This window comes from Talpa europaea, assembly GCF_964194135.1.
Source record: "Talpa europaea genome assembly, chromosome: 14".
Taxonomy (NCBI): domain Eukaryota; kingdom Metazoa; phylum Chordata; class Mammalia; order Eulipotyphla; family Talpidae; genus Talpa; species Talpa europaea.
In genome coordinates, this window is record NC_140082.1 from 3932033 (window position 1) to 3951815 (window position 19783).

General features: G+C 66.8%; 2 protein-coding genes across 2 annotated transcripts; one reads left to right on the forward strand and one right to left on the reverse strand.

Moving 5' to 3' along the window:
• Positions 1-1574: 1574 nt before the first annotated feature.
• LRRC43 (leucine rich repeat containing 43) lies at positions 1575-10247 on the reverse strand (the record flags this gene model as incomplete). The annotated part of the gene is made up of 11 exons (XM_084253177.1): positions 1575-1714; positions 2926-2959; positions 3205-3393; positions 3465-3843; positions 4794-5005; positions 5293-5480; positions 5965-6203; positions 6680-6819; positions 7560-7670; positions 8401-8664; positions 10155-10247. The coding sequence occupies 11 exons, from the start codon at positions 10245-10247 to the stop codon at positions 1575-1577; spliced, it is 1989 nt and encodes a 662-aa protein (XP_084109303.1).
• Positions 10248-17158: 6911 nt separating this feature from the next.
• Positions 17159-19049, forward strand: IL31 (interleukin 31; the record flags this gene model as incomplete). Its single annotated transcript, XM_084253178.1, has 3 exons — positions 17159-17174; positions 17337-17485; positions 18690-19049. The coding sequence occupies 3 exons, from the start codon at positions 17159-17161 to the stop codon at positions 19047-19049; spliced, it is 525 nt and encodes a 174-aa protein (XP_084109304.1).
• Positions 19050-19783: the final 734 nt, after the last annotated feature.

Consider the following 19783-nt stretch of genomic DNA (forward strand, 5'->3'; position numbering starts at 1 on the left):
CAGGACCGCGGGGCGAGCCCGGGAGGCGCCAGGGGCGGTCGCGGCCTGAGGAGCCGCACCCGCCGAGGACCCGCCGCGCCCCCTCCGCAGGGAGCCCCAAGGCGAGACCTCGCCCGCGTCCGGGGCCTGCAGCTGTTTCTGGGGCGTCGGGCGGCGGCCGAGGGTCCTCGGCGGGCCGCGAGGGGAGGACCCGGGGCCGCTTCTCTCCGGCGCAGCCTCCGCGGGCCCAAACGCCGCGGGGGCCGGAGCCAGTCCCGCCCCGTCGTGGGCCCGCGGCCGGCGCCAGCCCGGAGCCCGCTGCACGTCCCGGCGTTCGCGCCCCGGCGGGGCCAGCAGAGCCGAGCGGCAGCGGGAGCTCCCGCGCGGGGACCCCACGTCCACCGCGGCGGGACGACCCCCGCGCTGCCCCCGGCGCCCCGAGCCCACACGACCGCCCCCGGGGCCTACCTGCGCCGGGCGGAGGCGGGAGCGCGGGCCGCGGCACCCTCTGCGCGGGCCGCTCCGGGTTCCCCCGCGTCTGCACGCACCTGCGCCGCACCCGCACCTGCGCCCCGCCCGCCCGCACCTGCGGCCCCGCCCGCCCGGCCCTCGCGGCCCCGCCCGCCCGGCCCTTCGCCCCGCCCACCCGACCCTGCGCCCCGGCCCTCGCGGCCCCGCCCGCCCGACCCTCGCGGCCCCGCCCGACCCTCGCGGCCCCGCCCACCCGACCCTGCGCCCCGCCCACCCGGCCCTCGCGGCCCCGCCAGCCCGCCCCTCGGGGCGCCGCCCGCCCGGCCCTCGGGGCCCCGCCCGCCCGGCCCTGCGCCCCCGCCCGCCCGGCCCTCGCGGCCCCGCCCCTCGGGGCCCCGCCCGCCCGGCCCTCGCGGCCCCGCCCGCCCGACCCTCGGGGCGCCGCCCTCCCGGCCCTGCGCCCCCGCCCGCCCGGCCCTCGCGGCCCCGCCCCTCGCGGCCCCGCCCACCCGGCCCTCGCGGCCCCGCCCACCCGGCCCTGCGCCCCCGCCCGCCCGGCCCTCGCGGCCCCGCCCGCCCGACCCTCGGGGCCCCGCCCGCCCGGCCCTCGCGGCCCCGCCCACCCGGCCCTGCGCCCCCCGCCCACCCGCCCCTCGCGGCCCCGCCCCTCGCGGCCCCGCCCACCCGGCCCTCGCGGCCCCGCCCACCCGGCCCTGCGCCCCCGCCCGCCCGGCCCTCGCGGCCCCGCCCGCCCGACCCTCGGGGCCCCGCCCTCCCGGCCCTGCGCCCCCGCCCGCCCGGCCCTCGCGGCCCCGCCCCTAGGGGCCCCGCCCACCCGCCCCTCGCGGCCCCGCCCGCCCGGCCCTCGCGGCTCCGCCCGCCCCTCGCGGCCCCGCCCACCCGCCCCTCGCGGCCCCGCCAGCCCGCCCCTCGGGGCCCCGCCCGCCCGGCCCTCGCGGCCCCGCCCACCCGGCCCTGCGCCCCCGCCCGCCCGGCCCTCGCGGCCCCGCCCACCTGACCCTGCGCCCCGCCCGCCCGGCCCTCGCGGGGCCGCCCCTCCCCGGGCGCGGGGAGACCGAGCGCGGCGGCGGCAGAACACGCGGGGCCGGTGGTCAGAACAGCCTTTAGTCGGGGCCCAGCAGGGGGACCGCGCGCAGCGCCTCCTCGGCCGAGCGGCTCTGGCCCAGCTGCACCTGCACCTCCACCGTCAGGGGCTCGGGCCGCGGCGGCGCGGGCGGGGCGGGCGCCCACGACCGCCTCTTGTCTGCGGGGAGAGCGCGGGTCGGGCGCCCGGGCCGCGGCCTCCCGGCCTCCCGGAGCGGCCGGCGGGCCCCGGCCCCGAGCGTCTCCTGCCCTCGCTTTCCGGCATTTCTTTTTCCGTTGAAATAAGAGTCTCCTCAGACTCGGCCGTCTGGCCGCGCTCGGGGCACCGGCCGCCCTCGCCCCCCGCGGCCGCCGCCCTCTCGGGCTGCTGTGAGCCGGGTCGCCAGGGCCCTGCCTTCCGCCGCCCTGACCCCAGGGTCCCCCTCCCTCCCAGCCAGCTGGCTCTTTCCAGGACTCGGGGGGCCGCCCTGCTGGCCAGGGGTTACGCTGCAGCCCGGGAAGCTGTGCCAGCCGCTGCAGCACGAGTTCGATCCCGGGCCAGGGAGCAGCCCACAGGGCGCCGCAGACCCCTCCTGCCTCCCGCGGCTCCCTCCGCAGTGGGTTTCAGCGCATCCGCCTGTTCTGCTCCCCGCTCTGTCTCGTCCTCTCACCCCGCCCCCACACCTCTGGCCTGTACCCCAGCTCTTGCATGCATAAATAAATCTTTTTAAAAAAGAAAAGAAAAGAAAACTGAAACCTAAGCCTCCTCTATTTCAGACGCTCCGTGGCTGCCCGCGGCCCGGCCACAGCACGTCTGAGCCACGCAGCGGCCTGTGAGGCCCGAGGCCGGCGGCGGCAGCTGGACAGTCGGGAGCCAGAAGGGCCAGGGCGCCCGGTTCAGGGTCCCCCCCCCCGGCCCCTCCCCGAATGCCTGTCCCGGCATCACCCCCGGCTGCAGGAAGCCGGGTTCCCGCGCGCCGCTCCTCCCGCCCCAGGCCGAGGCGGACGCTCGGGAGATGCTGCCATCGTCGGGATGTCTGCGCCCCCCGCCCGCCCGATTCCTGTGTTGAGCCTGAACCCCGAAAGGCAAAGGCGCTAGGAGATGGGCCTCCAGGGGGTGCTTCGGCCACGAGGGAAGAGCCCCCATGAGGGGTTGAAGCCCCGGTAAAGAGGTTCCAGGGAGACCTCTGACCCCCAAAAGGGGCGGACAGAGCAGAGCGGCTCAGCCCGCGGCGGGGCTCGGGGCTCACCTGTCCCCGGCGGCCTGGGCCTGGGCTTCCCACCGTCGGGAGCTGCAAGAAGCAAACCCCGCTCTGGACCAGCGCCCTCGCCGCGGCCCCGGTTCCACGGCCCGAAGGGGGCACCCTCCGGGAACCCCAGCCCGCGCCGCACCTTTCGGGGCCTTCTTGCCCTTGGCCTTTGAGTCCTGAGAGCGAGAACCACAAAAGATCTTGCTGGGGCGCGGGAAGGGGCAGAGGCTCCCGCCCCTGAGAGGGCCTCGGGGCCAGGAGGCGGGTCAGGGTGTCCGGGCAGGAGGTGCTGGGCCTGCCCGGGGGGGACTCCGGGGAGGGGTTCAGAGCCCGTCTCCCCCCCCCTCCTCCAGGGCCAGCCCGCCGCCCCTCCTCGGCCAGCCCCGTTTCTGGGGGGGCAGGTGACGGGGGCGCCCCGTACTCTCAAAAGCGGCGGCTTCTCGGTGTCCGGGACGTGGAGCACCCCGAAGTCGCAGAGCGCAGCCACCAGCGGCTCCCCGGCCAGCAGGGGCTCGAGGGCCACCGGGCTGCTGCCCAGCACCCGCAGGACGGGGGGGTCCTGGCGCAGGTCCTTGGGGAGCTCTTTCTTCTTCTTGACCAGCTTTCGCTCCTGGGGGGCAGGCCCGGGGTGAGCCGGGCGGCCGGGGAGCCCTGCGCCGCCACGAGGCCGGCCCCACGCACCTTCTCCTCCTTCCCTGCCCGGTCCCGCGCGGCGCCCCCCTTCTTGTCCTGCTCGTCTCTGCCCTTCTGGTCTCTCGCCCGCCTCTCCTTGTCCGGGGCGCGCCTCCTGCCGGGCAGGGAGCTGTCGGAGGGCGGCGCGGCGGCCCAGGAGACGATCTGGAGGGCGGGCGGGCGGATCTTTCTGGAAGGCCGACGGGGCGCCGGGCCCCAGGACACCCCGCAGAGCCCCGCGCCCACCTTCTCCTCCACGACGGTCACCGTGGTCCCCGCCAGCAGGAAGGCCTTGAGCCGGCGCAGGTCCGCCAGCGCGTGGAGCATCTCGTAGCCGAAGGCCATGGCCTCGGCCCAGGGCTTGTGCGCGGTGCTGAAGAGGACCGTCCTGGGGGAGAAGGAGCCCGAGCACAGGGTCCCTCGGGCCCGCAGCCCGCGACGGCAGAGAACAATCCAGAACGTGTCCAGAAGCTCCGCCGGCACCTGGCGCTCCCGAGCGGTGCGAAGGGGACGCCTGGAGCCCGCGAGCCTCCCCGGGGCCCGGCCTCGCAAACGGAGCGCGGCAGGACTCGGGGACCCGGGACGATGCCCTGCCTTGGGCGAGCAGGAGGGGGGCGGGGGGGCGGGGGGGGCACTCGCAGGCCGACTCAGGGCAGCGCCCGACCCCAACCCACGGGGGAGAAAGCGCGGCTCGCGCCCGGGGAGCTGGGAGGGCGTCAGCCTGGGGGTGCCCCCCCCAGTAGAGCAGGGCTCAGCGCAGCCGCGCGCCCGAGAACGAGGCCTCAAGCCCTGTGAGTTCACACACCCCCCCCCCCGGGGGTGAAGCTTCTCTGCTCGGCCCAGGCGGCGGCCAGGTGGGCTCACAACAGAATTGGCCGAAGCTCGTGCCCCCATCTGTACATTCCTGCCCCTTTCGTTAAGCAAAACTGGTGAACCCCCCCGGGACCCCACCTGCGCGCCCCTCCCCCTGCCCCCCAGCTAGGCAAGTGTTTCTCTCTGCACCCTGAAGGCCCAGCGGGGATTCTCCCGATGGGCCCCCCCCCAGGTGCGTCCTCACCTGCGCTGCCCCGAAGTCACGAGCCCCGGAGGCCCTCAGCACCCCTGGGCCCAAAACACTGACTAAAGAAATGCCGCCGGGATCAGAGGTTGCGGCCATTCAGGGAGCGGCGGCTCGGGGGGCCTCGGAGGGCCCAGGGAGAGGACAGCGCGAGGCCCGCCCGCCGCCCGCGGGGCCCAGCGGGGAGGCGCAGCCGCCATGGCGCCTGGGCCGGGAGGGAGCCGCAGGGCTGGCTGTGCTCCTGGCGGCCCGGGCCTCCCCCGCCGGGCCTCCCTCCTTACCCCGGGGACGGGAAGAGCCGGGGATCGATCTTGGGGCGCAGCTTGGCCAGCTCCTCGGCAGAGTTGGTGGACTTGGGCAGGGCTGCCAGCATGCCCGCCTCTTCCAGCTCTTCCGGCTCGGACGCCGGGGACAGCTCCGCAGAGCCCTGCGAGGCGTCCACCTCCTCCAGGAAGTCCTCGCCGAGCTGCTCCGAGGACAAGGGCTTGACGATCTGCAGAGGAGACGGTGCTGCCCAGGGCCCACGCCGGGCGGGCTGAGCGGACCCTGGCCTCAGAGGCGGGGGCACAGAGCCCGGCTTGTGGCTCCTGAAAGTTCTGCGCCAAGAACAAAGCGAGGCAGGACCCCCGCGCCGCCTGGCTGGGGAGCCGGGCTGAGCAGCGGGGAGCTCAGGCAGGGGAGCCGGCCCCCCGCTTCGGCGGGAAGAAGGGGTGCGGGTTCCCGAGCAGCCGTGGCCTGGCTGCCGGCCGGGGGTGGGGGGGGCGGGGCGCAGGCGCTCACCTCGGCCAGCACGCTGCCGTACTGGGTGCCTTTGCTGCCTTCGTCCTCCACGAAGTCGTAGGTGACGTAGTAGCTGTAGGTGACGAAAGGGCCCAGCGGCCCGGGCTCTGGGTCCGAGACACTGGGGTCCGGGAGCCCCACGACATTTCCGATCGTCACCACCAGCTGCGCCTCCTGCGCCAGGAACTCTGCAGGGGGGACGCGGCAGTGCGGGAGCTCGAGCGAGGGGGCCCGTCCCCGCCACCCAGGTCTGCGCCCCGCCGTCCGCGGACTTCTGAGCCCGAGCACGGCGAGTGGGGGGCCCGGACACCGACCCCCGGCGCGGCCCCTGCAGCCTGTGCAGCAACGTTGCAGATCAAGGGCCTCTGTCTCCCCGGGGGGCGCCCGGGAGGCTGCGGGAGCCCCTGTTCTCACCCTGGCGTGAGCTCCCCAGCCTGGAGAAGGCCGCGGTGCACCTCGCGGTGAGGCCACCAGGGGGGGACCTCAGGCCGCCACGGGAGGCCGGTTTCCCGCGGCCAAGGGAGGGAGGGGACGGCGAGCAGCCTCCTGGCCAGTCCCGTCCCCAGGATCCCAGTCACGGGGGTCAAAATCCGGGTGCGGACTCTGACCAAGGAGGCGAGCCGACGGCCAGCCCGCGGCCGGGGCCTCCGTGGAGGCGGGGCAGCCCCTCACCCCCGATGTGGCTGAGCCCCCGGAACTGGTGCTTCTCGCTGGGAGACACGGTGATGTCGTCCAGCACGCAGAGCCGGGCCAGGCTGTCGATGGTGAAGCCGCGGTAGTAGGGCACCAGCGCCAGCGGGTTCCCCTGCAGCAGCAGCAGCCGCAGGCGGGGCAGCGAGCGCAGGCTGGCGACCATGCTCTGCAGGCCCGTCAGGTCGTTGAAGCTCAGGTCCAGGGAGACCAGGTTGGGCCTGGATGGTGAGCGGGTCTGGGGGTCAGGAGGGGACTGTCCTGGACAACCTCAGGCGCACGCTGACTTCAGCGCCATCCGGCGTGGCCCGAACTTCTGAACCCGGGCCACTGGGGGGCGGGGGTGCTGTCTGGAGACTGGGAGGTCCCAGCTGGGGCGGAGGCCGGGGGGCCGCCCAGCGTGCTGCAGGTCCGGGACAGCCCGCACTAAGTGACCGTGGGGCCAAGGGCGGCAGCCCAGGGCTGAGGACTGGCCGGGCAGCGGGGTCGGGGCGGGCACTCTCACTGCGCCCACGAGCCCCGCGCGGCTCCAGGGCCCTGAGGGGGGCATTCACTGCGGGGGACATAAATCCTAGGCCTGCAGCTCGCGGCCAAGCAGGAGCTGCTACAGAAGAGAGCAGGGCCGGCTCGCCAAGCCACGGGGGCACAGCCCTGCCTGCCGCTCGGCCCCGTCCTCCCTCAGGCCGGGCCGAGTTACCAGTGGTTCGAGGTGATGAAGGCACTTTCCAAGGGGCCCAGCAGCTTGTTGTGGCCGAGCCCCAGGTGCTGCAGCAGGGGGGGCGGGCGCGCGCACAGGCACTGCAGGCTGCACATCTGGTTGCCGTAGAGCTCCAGCACCTGGCAGGGAGGGGCCCTCAGAGGCACCCCGGGGGCCCCCCCACCGCTGCAGGAGCCGGAGGAGCCTCGGCCCTGCGCCCGGCTGGGCTCCCGCAGGAAGCATTCCCGGGGCGGGCGCTGTGGACTGTTCTTGAGGGGGAACTGGAACGGGCAGCGACGTCAGGGCGGGCAGGAGAGGACACCTGAGCCCAGGCGTCGGCTCTCCGCGAAACCACCCGGCCCTGGACGGCATAAGGGGCAGCCCCGGCCTGCAGGGAGCGCCCGGCCCTCTCCCCGCGGCCTCCGGTCTCGGCCTTTAGCGTGGACGCCACTGCCCCAGGCTCGGCCGAGGGCTCGCGATGGAGCCCGGCCCACCCTCCGCTGGGGGGGTGAAACACACGCCCCGCGAAACCTGCCGTCCGCCCGGGGCCCGGGGACGGTTCGCCGGCGGGAGCGTCCGCAGCGCCAAGCGGCACCGTCGCAATCTCCGAAATTTGTCACCACCCCACCCCCGGGAAGCCACGACCCGGCCAACCGCCCGCCGGCCCGGCCGCTCCCCGCCCGGGAACAAGAGCCGAGCCCCTGCCTGCGGCTCTGGGGGGGCCTGGGTCTGGAACTGCGGGGCCTGGGCAAAGTCACTGAACTTCTGCCTCGGCCTGACCCGCGGCTCCCACGCCCGGGCTGCGCTCGGCCCCAGCACCCCCGGGGCCTCCCGAGGCGGGGCCGGGCCTGGGGCGTCGCTGGCCCCAAGGGACCTTTACCTTGAGGGTCGGGGGCAGATGGGCGGCGTCGATCTCCCGGATTCGGTTGGCGCTCAGCACCAGCTCCTCCAGCCTCCGGAACCGCAGCAGGTCTCTGTCCACCTCGTCCACCTGCGGGGGAAGCGGAGCGGGAGCGCTGGCCCAGGCCCGCCGGCAGCGGGCGGCTCCTCGAAGCCTTCTGCGTCCTTCACCCTCAGCCCTCCTCTGCCTGGAGCCCGCACCACACCCGCCGTCCCGGGTCCCCTCCGCCGCGAGCTGCTTCCCCGAGCCCCGGGGACCCCGAAGGGCTTGAGCAGTCACGCCGGCTCCCGAGCTCAGGCTGGAGGTGCAGGGCCGGGAGGCCCGGCTTCCGTTTGGTTCCGGAGACATCGGGCCTCCGGGGCCCTCTCCTCCAGGGGCACCGCCGGGGCCAGCTGCGCCAGGATTGAGGGGTCCCCTGACATGACACTCTCAGCGCCAACACCAGGGAAGTCCTAGGCACACTGGTGGGAGCGCCCCGCCCCCCGCCCCGGGCCTGGGTGTCACCGTTTCCTCGGGAAACGAGCCAACTCAGGGACCAGGTGTCCCCGGCACTGGGGGCTCTGCTGGGCCAGGCGCAGAGCAGGCTTCTCAGGGCCAGACTCTCCTGGGCGGCCGGCTCCCCGCCCCGGCCCGCGGTCGGAGGACGAAACCAGCGCGGGGCCTTCAAAGGGCGCCCCAGGGCAGGCCGGGAGCGAGCTGCAGGACACGCGGGCGCCCCTCTCCAGTCTCCAGCACAAGCCCCAGCTGGCCCGCGGCCTCCCACCGAGCCCCTGGGGCTCACCCTCATGCTGCCGCCAGCACCCCCCAAGCCCCGGCTCACCTCCTTATCCACCACCCGCAGGGACCGGAAGTAGGAGAAGAAGAAGCCGTTGGTGATCACCGGGGGGCTGCGGATGGCCAGCTCCCTCAGGAACCGGTCCTCGGCGCTGGAGCCCTCCGGCAGCGCCCAGGGGGACTGGGGGCTGCAGGCCAGGTCCAGCAGGGCCTCCACCGTCTCCTCCCCGGGGCTCACGGCCTCCTCCTCCTCCCCGGGGGCCGGCTCCTTCCAGGTTCGACAAGTTTGAGGCAGAAAACGGGATTTATTCTGCAGGGAGGAGAGAGACCTCTGGCTGGGACCGTCTCCCAGGGATCTGAGACACTCAGGCCCCAGCAGGCCGAGCAGCAGGACGGCCGGGCCGGCGCGTCTAGACCCTGGGCAGTGAGGAGCGGCGCTTGTGGCGGCTGCGGCTGCAGATCTCACGCTGAACAAGGGGAGACGCGCGGCTGGAAAGGTCCATTCCTGCCTCTAGGGGCTTGTTCTCAACCTGGGAACCTCGTGGCCCGCAAGGCAGGTGATGAGACACTTGATGTGCCACGTGCAGGCTCAGGGGCACGCGTGAGTCAAGGAGAGCGCAGGGGGGCAGCGGGCTGAGGGGCAGGCCCAGGGCCTGTCCAGGCGGCGGTGGAGGACAGAATTGGCCCCAGAGGCGCCTTCTCCCACCGCTGCCCGGGGATGAGATGCGCGGAGACCCTCCACGGCAGCCCCAGCCAGGCCTGAGTGAATGAAGGGCCCTGACTGGCTCCTCCAGGCAAATGGGGCCACACAGCCCCCCTCAGCCCCGCGGGAGACCCAAAGTGGCCCCAGGCTCATTTGAGAAGCCGGACCCCTTCTCTGGGCCTGCTGGCGCCCCCCCCCCCCCCAGCAGCTCGCAGGACCAGCGCAGCAGGCAGAGGGGGCGGCCCTCGGGCGCCACCTGCTGGCTTTACCCCCCCACCCCGTACCCGTCCCGGGGCAGGGCTCGCTCCACCCCCCCCGCCCCCCGGGAAGCGGCGGAGGGAAGCCTCCCTCCCCCAGAGACTGGAATGCAGAGGCCGAGACTCTTCTCCGATCCACCAGCCTCTCGGCGGCAGAACGGAGGGGGCTCGGGGGGTCTGGGGGTCTCCCCATGTGTCCTTTGGATCTTCGCCCGGATGAGCTTCTCTCCCCAGGAGCCTGGAATCTGCTGGCCCAGGTCCCTGCGCCCCGCCTGGGTGCGCGCCCACAGGTCCAGGCGGGCCCTATCCGTGCCCCCCGCAGGGCCCCGGGCCCCAGAGCGCCCGCCCCCCACCAGGTCAGGCCGCTCCCGAAACGCCCAGACCCGCACCTCCCCGCCGGCTGCTCCCGGACCCGCGGCTCCCGGGGCGCCCCCGCCCTGCCCCGGCCCGTGCCTGCAGCCCCCGGGCCCGCAGGCCGCCCCGCCGCACCCCGTTACCGCGCCCCGTTACCGCACCCCGCCCGCTCCCCGCCCGCTCCCCGTTACCGCACCCCGTTACCGCGCCCGCCCGCGCCCCGCCCGCACCCCGTTACCGCACCCCGTTACCGCGCCCGCCCGCGCCCCGCCCGCACCCCGTTACCGCGCCCCGCCCGCACCCCGTTACCGCACCCCGCCCGCGCCCCGCCCGCACCCCGCCCGCACCCCGCCCGCGCCCGCCCGCACCCAGCTGCCCGCGCCCGCCCGCGCCCCGCCCGCACCCCGTTACCGCGCCCCGCCCGCACCCCGCCCGCACCCCGTTACCGCGCCCCGCCCGCACCCAGCTGCCCGCGCCCGCCCGCACCCAGCTGCCCGCGCCGCACGGGAACTCGCGCAGGCACAGGCGCCGCAGGTGCTCGCGGACCGCGGCGCTCACGGTGCTGCGCGGCGCCTCCATGGCTCCCGGCCGCTGCTAGGCAACCGCGGGACGCGCGCCCGCCCAGCCCCCCCGCGCGCACCGGGGCCTCCCTGGGACCCACCTGCGCGCCGCCCGCCCCCGAAGCGCCGCGCACCCCGCCCGGCGGAGCCCGCCTGCCCCGAGCGCGCCGCGGCCGCTCCGCGGGGTTCCGCCCGGCACCCTCCGGGCCGCGCGGGCCACCAGCCCCGTGGGGCCGCCAAGGAGGCTAAGTCCGAGGCCCGACCCCCTGAGCGCCTCCACGCGGCTCCCGCGCGGCGCTCCTAGCCCTGAGCCCCGGCTGCCTCCCCGCTCGCTTCAGCGCCAAGACCCAGGCCCGGCCGCCCCGCGGCCCGCCCTCAGAGCGTCGGGCCCGGGCCCAGGGGCGCTGGGGCCGGGTGGCGACCTTCACGGGAGAGGCCGACTCTGGATCCCGCGGTTGGGGTGGGGGTGGGGGTGCAGCTCGTCCCGGCAGCTGTTGCGCCAGGAGCAGGACAGCGCGGGAACGCGGAGCCCAGCGGCCGGGCGAAAGCAGGAGGCGCCGCCACTAAGCGCCAGGCTAGGCCTAGGGAGGCCGGGCTGTGTGGCACAACTCACACCCCATGACTCCACCGTTTAACGTGCACGAGAATACAAGGACTGGCTGCAGGCCAGAGGCGGCGGGAGTGGGTGGGAGGATCCACCAGGACAGTGGGGAGCAGAACAGGGGGATCCACTGAAATCCACTGCTGAGGGGAGCAGCGGGGAGACAGGAGAGGTCTGTGCGCCCTGTGGGCCAGCACCTTGGCTGGGGATCGAACTCATGCTGCAGTGGCTGGCGAGAGCTTGATAGTGCTGAGATCTTACCCCCTGCACCACCAGGGAGACCTGGCTTTGGTCATTTTAAAACTAGGTTCCTTCTCTCTCTATTGTCAGGTTGTAGGAAGTTTTCTGTGTTTTGGACCCTAGTCCCGTCTTCTATATGATTTGAAAATGTTTTCTCTCATTCTGTTGATGCAACTGCGTTTTCACTTTCTTCACGGCATCCTTTGACAAGCAGAAGTTTTTAATTGTGATAAGATGTAATTTATCTATTTTCCCTGTGGCTACTGGTGCTCTCAGCATCCTTTCAAAGATGCCCTTGCAGGCCCCCCTGGTGATGTAGGGGTTAAAGTCTAAGAGCTATCAAGCTATTGCCAACCCCTGCGGCCTGAGTACAATCCCCAGCCAGGGAGCTGAGCCATGTGATGCAGCAGACCTCTTCTGTCTCCCCACTGCTCCCCTCGGCAGGGTATTTCAGTCAATCCACCTGTTCTGCTCCCCCCTCTCTCACCCCCACACCTCTGGCCTACACCCCAGTTCTCTTTTTTTAAGATTTATTTATTTGTTTGTTTGTTTGTTTGTTTATACAAGCACTGGGTACAGTCAGAAGCGCAGGAGGGTGAGAGAATTCACCAGAGCCAGAGCGGGGAGCAGAGCAGGCAGAAGGACCGAAGTACACTGCTGAGGGGAGCAGCGGGCGGCAGGAGAGGTCTGCGCGCCATGTGGGACCCTCGCCGGCAGCCGGGGATCGAACCAGCGCTACAGAGGCTGCGGGCAGCTTCCCAGCCCAGCACTCAACTGCTGCGCCACCAGGGGAGGCCCTACACCCCAGTTCTTATATGCATAAATAAATGAAAAAATAAATTTTTTAAAATAAATAAAGATGCCCTTTACTAATCCTCTGTTAGATTTGTGACTGGCAAATGTTTTTCTGCCAATCTAGCTTGTCTTTTCATCATCTTAACAGTGTCTTTAGAAGAGCAAAATGTTCTTTGAGAAAGTCCAATTTATTGATTGTGATCTTGCCCCAAACAGCCACTGTGGAGACATTTGTCGCTCATTTTGAGTCTCTTGTATCAGAACATCTTTTGACTGTCTTATCAGCACATCTTTACTATATTAGAAAAATTCTCCAAAACTGCAAAGTAAGGTAGACAGACTATGTTCACTCAAAGGATGAACTAATTCTCTATCATTTGTATCATGGCATTAACAAATCACAGAGATGGGGGTGACTTCTGATTAACGAAGCAGCGGGTGGGGATGCGCAGCGAGGCTATCTGGGGAGGGGGACGGGAGTCCTGTTTGGACAAGTTGAGACAGGGATGTCCGAGCAGCCCTCGCCCTGACGTCAGCTCAGCCAGTGACAGGGAGAGGGCAGGCCTGAGTGGTCTTAGAGCCCAAGAGCCAAACAGGAGGAACAGGGGAACCCCCTCGGTCCTGATTCCTGCTCCCCGGCCAGTTGCTGCTGTCTCTTTCCTCTTCGGATTAGGGTTTCTTGACAGAGTGGTCTCGGCGCACTTCCCTGGCGGCCCCAAGGTGGTCCTCAGCCGCAGCCATGCGCTCAGACTCCCCTAGTGAAGCCCCTGGTGACCCTGGTGACCCCGGTCAGCCATTATCTTGTTTGACCTCTTGTGGCTTATGGTGGTGCCATCATTTCCTCCTTGAAACCGCTTTTCATTGTTCCATGACTACACGCTTCCTCCTGGCCTTGCTTTCCTCTGAGAGCCTCCTGGAGGTGTGTCCGTCCCTGCGCCTGACTCAGTCTTCTGCGGGTCAGCTCTCACAGCTCAGGATTTGGAGTCACATGTACAGCAGCACCCCAACTTATGTCTAGTTCCTCAATCTGTTACAGGGAGAGGGGCACCCCAGAGGCCCCACACCTGCCTGCTCTAAATGGGTTCTGCCGTCCACCGCATCAACACAAAACATATGAGACTGTAATGGGAAGGAACTTTCATACAATTAGCGAGCAACACAGGAAAGGCAAAGATATAGTTTCTAAGCCAAGCACCCAAAGTTACCCGTCCCCTCATGGGTGAAAGTGCACCCAAATGGGACTGGCCTAGAGCAGGCCCGAAAACCTGCCAGGAGTCTAAAGCACCCTCCAGGGGGGACCCACAGAAAAGGATCAGAAACAACCAGACAAGCCTGGGAGAAAAAGAGCAAAATCAAAACCAAGACAAAAACCGCCACTGTCACCTCCCCACGCATCTCTCACCCACGTCTGTGTCACCCAGTCCACGACCACAAGGCAGTGCAGTTTCTTCACGTGTCTCTTGGCTCCGCGTGCCTCCCCCAGGGCTCCTTCTGACTCCATCCTGCTTCCTCCTTCCTCAGTCTCCTCTGCAGCTTCTCCTCTCCCTGCTTAGCTCCACCCTCCCTGTGGGTGGGGCAGGAAGCCCGAAACTCCCCCCTTCCTGGGGACCACCCTGTCACACCTCGAGCCCCACATGCAAATGCCCGTGACCCACATCCATCTCTGCTGGGGAGTCCCAGCAGAGTCCCGCGTCCCGTGTCAAAACCGGATTCGCCACCTCACCCGTGTTCCCGACCCCTTCAATTTGTCTCAACACCGTCTACCCAACTGCTCAAACCCGAACCCTGGATGCCTCCTCCACCCCTCTCTGCCCACTGTGCCCAGGCAATCAGCATCTGCGGGTTCTAGCTCCCGAGGCCTTCTCCACTCCGCCCCTGTCTTCCACCCTCTCACACGATCCCCCGGCTCAGGCCTTGGCCCTGGTAGGGCTGCAGGCACAGGCGCCCACTAGGCATCCGGGCATCTGCCCCTGGGATTTGAAGGCGAGAGGCGTCCGTGTGGGGAATCCAGCTGACGGCTGGCTCCTTGGAGACAAGTCCACTAAAGGGCCAGGCAGGGAGGGTTTTCCGCCCAAGCAAGCACTGACAGTGGGGCAAAGTATATCGGGATGACGCTATCATGGGAAGAGGAAAAAGGAGGATGCGGCTGGCACTGTTACACGCACGGAGCTGGCGAGCACACGGAAGGCTGGAACGAAGCCAGTACATCTGGCAACAAGACCACCGGGGGCCGTCTTGGTTCTCCATCACTCGCTGCTCTCACAAACACCAACAAAGCCGTTTAAAACCACGAAGGTGCTGTCCGATGTCTCCGTGGGTCCATCCAGCGCGGGGACACGGGGTTTTCTGCTCGGGGTCTGACGGGGCTGAAGTCAAGGTGTCAGCTGGGCTGCGGTTCCCATCTGGGGCCCAGGATCCTCTTCTACCCTCACCGATTGTTGGCCAAATTCATCTCCGTTCTATGTCCCGTGGCTGCCCACCCTCAGCCAGCGCTGGAGCCGCGTCTTTCCCCTGCTTTCAAACTCGGACTTCTGCCCTCCATTTTTTTTAAGGCCTGATGTGATCACATTGGACCCATCTGGTAATCAACCTAGTTTATTAATAACCTTAATTAAACCTGCCAAGAAGAGCTAAAAAGATACTTCTTCAACGAGGAAATGCAAATGGCCAAGAGGCATATGAAAAAATGCTCAACAGCACTTATAATCAGGGAAATGCAAATCAAACCACACTGAGATACCATCTCACACCAGTGAGAATGACCCAAAAGCTGGCAACAACAAATGCTGACAAGGATGTGGAGAAAAGGGAACCCTCTTCCACTGCTGCTGGGAATGCAAACTGGTCCAGCCACTCTGGAAAGCTGTGTGGAGGACCCTCAAATTGCTAAAAATGAGCTACCATAGCACCCAGCAAGTCCAGTCTTAGGAATTTACCCAAAGGACACAAAAACATTAATTCAAAAGGAAACCCGCACTCCTGAGTTTTTTGCAGCACTATTTACAACAGCCAAGATATGGAAACAAACAAAAAGCAAGAAGACTGGTTCAAGAAGATGTGGTGTATTTACACAGTGGAATACTACTCAGCCATCAAAAAGATAAACTCATGCCATTTGCAGCAACATGGATGGAGCTGGAAGGGATGAAAAGAAAAAGAAAAATATTGGATGGCTTCACTTATAGGAGGAACACAGGGGAGCCAAGTAAGGGATCAGGAGAAAAAAAGACAAAACTAGCAGGCAGCTATCAATCAGAGACACTCGGCAGGGAAGGGGGAGAGAGGGGGGTCAAAAAGGAGAGAGAAGAGCCCAAGAGACTGTGAAGAAGGCTCACGGGTGATGTGGTGGCGGGAATTTTATGGGGACTCCACCTGAAGGAAGAAATCAGTGTACAAAAATGAACAACGATGTGAAAAAACTAAAATAAAATAAAAACACCTGTCAAGCCCCCTTGTCTATGGAATGGACACAATTCCACAGAACCCGGAGAAAACAGCAGAGCAAGTTCTGCCTACTGGGACACTGAGTGAGTGTGGAAGAGGAACCTGCTGTCTCTTCTGTGGAGGATTTTGGGTTCTGCCAAACACGCAGGCCTGACCCTACCCCTGAGCTCCTGACTCCCAGCCAGCAGCTGACCCGACATCAAACACATGCTCGTTGGCATTTCAACCTCAACTCTCTCCCAACGGGACTCTTGGTTTCTCCTCTCCCGACGCCCTGTTCCCTCACTGCATATCCGCCACCCATCTGGATGCTTCATCAAAATCCCAGGAGACATCCTTGACTCCTCCCTGAGGCACCTCCACACCACTTGTTGGCCAGTCCTGTCCACGCCATCTCCCTCTGCCCCTCCCTGGCCCAAGCCATCGTCAGCTTCACCTCAGCTGTTGTCCACCAGGCAGCTGGAATTAAGGCCTGGAATCTGAAGAGACAGTAGAGTGAGTAACACAGGCCGAGTTTGGGGCTGGCAGACATGTCCGTTCAAGCAGGAAGGTGATTCAGCCTGAAAAAGGCACCATCACAGGGGCAAGCGGGGTCGGGATGACATTGTGAGGAAAAGAGGAAAAAGCACCGTGAGCTGAGTGCCTGGGCCGCTGCGAACTCCTGGTCGGCCCTCGGCTCCCATCTTGGACTCCCACGATCCATTCTCCACTCAGGACCCGCCTCGCCCTCCCTCGTGAAAGCAACCAAGTCCACGCCCTCCACCTGCAGCCACCCCTCGCCGTCTTGTGAGGCCCTTGACCCTGGCTCTGCTACCACCCCCAGACTCCCCTCCTGCCCCCTTCACTCCAGCTGCCAGGACCGGCTGTCCCCTCCTGGCCGCATCAAGCTCATTTCGCCCAAGGACTTCTGCACAGGGGTCCCCGCTTCTCGGTGGTCTGCCTTCTCCCCTAAATGTCACCTCCTCGTGTTTTCCTGAGCACCTGACTCAACGTAGCTCGCCTGTCACTGTCCCTGCCCTGGCCTTGCTTTATTTTAATGACTCTTGTGGCCTGCGACGTGGTGACCGATGCGGCCGCTAGCCTGCCCCGTGCCGCGGGAATGCCAGCTCCGGAGGGCCGGCAGCAGGTCTCACTCCTTGGCCTCTACTCCTGAGACCCTAGAATGGGTCATTGTGGGCAGCCGGAATCCCAATAAGTGGTTTCGATAAATAACGCCTGAGCAGACTCTGGCGCTAGGCCTCGCAGACGCAGATGCAGTTGAGAGTTCAGTGATGTTCGAGATGGAGCCGAGCGGAGATAAGGCCTTTGACTCACCACATCCACGGTGCTTATCAGCGCTGTCCCCACGCGGCATGGGCATGCTTCAGAAATTTCCAAAGATAATACGTTTTGCAAACCTCATGCCAACTTTACGCCTACGCTCACGCACTGTGACCCCCCACCCCAGAAATTCCCTGTGGGGCGCTGACCCTCAGCTCCTGTAAGTCACAGGGGGTTGGTGGTTGTGTCTGCAAACCCCGCGCTTCAAAATTTCTTTCAGTCAAATCAACAAGCTCTTTCCAAGAAGAAATGATAAAGCTGTGTGTGTCTTCCTGTGTGTGCCTCTACTGAGTCAGGCCTCTGCCCGGCTTGAGGGTAACCTCAGCATTTCCTTCCAACCCTTTCACCCAGCCTTGGGTGGAAGAATTTTGAAAGTGCTTTCTGGAGAAAAGCTGAGCAATGGTTTGCCATGGGCGGGGCTTGGATTGTTGCTCTCCCTCACATCTGGCCCCTTATATACGTCCCGACACCATGGCGAGCACACCTGGCTCGGGAAGCTGCCGCCGAGGGAGGCCCTGCCGCGCCCCACCATGGCCTCCCGCACAGGTACCTGGCGTCCTGCCACCTGCTGCTGCTGGGGCATCATCTTGTCTCCTCAGACAGAGGAAGGCTCTGGAGGGGCTGAGCCCGCCAGGCGCTCCACGGCAGCTCACGTGATGGCAGCTGGGGTGCGGGCCCCCGGCCTTACTGCCTCTTCTCTCTCTCCAGGATCTGCCAGGCTCACCCTGTTCCTGCTGTGCTGCACGGGAACCTGGCTGGCGTCCCACCTGACATCCATCCATGAGCCTCCAGCAGCGGACCGGCGGAAGATAATCTCGATGTTAGAGAAGCTGTCTTGGAAACTCCTGGAGGGCTACGTGAGTGCCCTAGAGATTTCTTTCCCAAACTCTCTCTTTCAAATGCCTTCCTCTGCCCCTGGGAGCAGCTACTCTTTTCAGAGCTGAAGCTCGGACTGTGGTAGCCCGCAAGGGGGCTCGGAGCAGGCTGCAACGGGAAGCTCGTGGACACAGGAGTCAGAGGCAGCGATTGGCGCAGACGGACCAGAGCGCCGCGGCCTGTAGATAACACTAGCAGATCTGCGCAGAGCGGCCTGCTCGTCCCCAGCGCTCTAGGTCACAGCAATGGTACATGAGTCACCCCGAGGGCCCGCACATCCCTGGGTGGGCCGACTCATCCCTCCAGTCACCCGCGGGGGCAAGGAAGGCCTGGCCGGGCTGTCGAGCACGTCCGGGAGAACGCAGGATGTTCCGCTCCTGGCGTCTCCCGCCACGGGAAGCAGGGGGCGCATCAGGTGTCTGCTTCCTGCTCGATGTGTTTAGTCAGGACCCAGCCTGCCTCAGCAGGGCAGAGCCGGCCCGTCAGGAGGAAGGTGTGTGGCTGGGGAGATGGAGGTCCTCTTTCCTCTTCTCAGAAGCTCTGAGGTCACGCTGAGCAAACAAGCCAATACCCAAACGCGGGAACAATTTGTGAAACTGCTCTCGCCCTTCCCTTCCACTTGGCACTTAGACCTCAGCCTGGACGTCCAGACACAACAGCAGAGCTGGTTGTCCGCGCGAGCGTGTGGCGGGCCCAGCGGCCGGTGCTTGCTCCTGGAGAGGCAGGAGGAGAGGGGAGGCCTGGAGTCCTTGGACTCACGCTCCCGGCACCTGCAGCCCCGAGACCCCTCGCCCGGCATGAGCAGGGGATGGGCGGGAACAGGGTCACTAAGAGCCCGGAGAGGCGTGAAAACCCAGGTGTTCTCCTGCCCCACCGCCCTGGACCCCTGAGGGCAGGTTCTGGCTGTGAGGCCTCAGGCAGAGGGGTCGGGGAGGGGGGCTGGGGCAGGGGTATCGGCTCAGGGTCGGACCCCGAGGTCTCCCACTTGATCTGGGACCAGCTCGGCCCACCGGCTGGGCTTGCGTTTCTCATGGGAGACACTCTCGGCCTTACAGGGGTGGGTGAGCCGGCGAGGGGATGCCTGGCCAGCCGGGCACCGGAGCCGTCCAGACCCGAGCCGCTGGGTCTGCAGCTATGCCCGCCCGCCCAGGCCCGCCCAGCGCTCACCCTCTGCTCTTCCCGCAGCTGGCGAAGGAGAAGGGAGTGCAGGAAACCAAACGCTACTCGCTGCCCTGCTCCACGGCGCCCTCCCAGCCAGCAGACCTCGTCAACAGCTCGGCCATCATGCCCTATTTCCAGGCCATCAAGCCACTACTCCCTGACCTTGCTGAGGGGGGCACAGAACCACCACTCAGCCGTCTTGTTGATGAGATCATAGAACAGCTTGACAAGCTCAAAGCCCCACACGAACCAGAAACAACTGTCGCTCTGCCCCCCGGAAACTTCCAGCAGAAAAGTTTCATCGTAACCATTTTAAAACGGTTCTTGAAGTGCATGCAAGTTAAGTCTGCATTGCTGAACCCTGGGACCCAGAGGGTCATGTAAGGCTCTGGCGGAACCTACCCCTTTCGGAATGGCGGCAACATAGGAAGCCAGAAAACAAGACCGCCCCCGCCTGCCGAGAGCTCCGCTGCGAGCTCCTGAGTAGAAACGTCTGTTGAACAATCTCCAATGAGTCCCCACCTGGGTCAGCTCCAGGAGGACCAAGATGCAAATGTGCGAATTAACTTGGAAAAGATTTCAAGGTGTGTCCTGGAATGCACAGCACGCTCTCCCGCGCAGGTTGAGCCCACTCGCACGCCCTCGTGGGGGGGGGGGCACTGTATTTATTTATTAATATTTATTGTGTTGAGAGTTGTTAATGCTCCTGGAGGAATCTATTTAATAAATTATGTTGGGTTGTTTTCATGATCTGTTTTGGATTTTGTGAGGTGGTTAAAGGGCGTGACGGGAGCCCAGGGTGGGTGGTGCGCGGCCGGGGAAGCGGGGACACGCTGGGGGACAGAAGCCCCTTTGGGGTGGCTGCCACGTCTCCTCCTTGGACAAACAGCTCTGACAGCCACGGCCACACTCAGGGCATCCTCTCGATGCCAGGCCACACAGGGGCAGTTGGTCCTCCTCTCGGGGGAACTGAGGCAGGAAGCAGCCCCCCAACCCCCGGCAGGGCGACTCAGCCAGGCTCCGGGAACCTCCACGCGCCCTCCCTCCATCCCTGGTGGTGAGTGGGCAGTGAGGCACTCGGTGTCCCACCTGGCATGGAAATCACTGCGTGTCTGCCC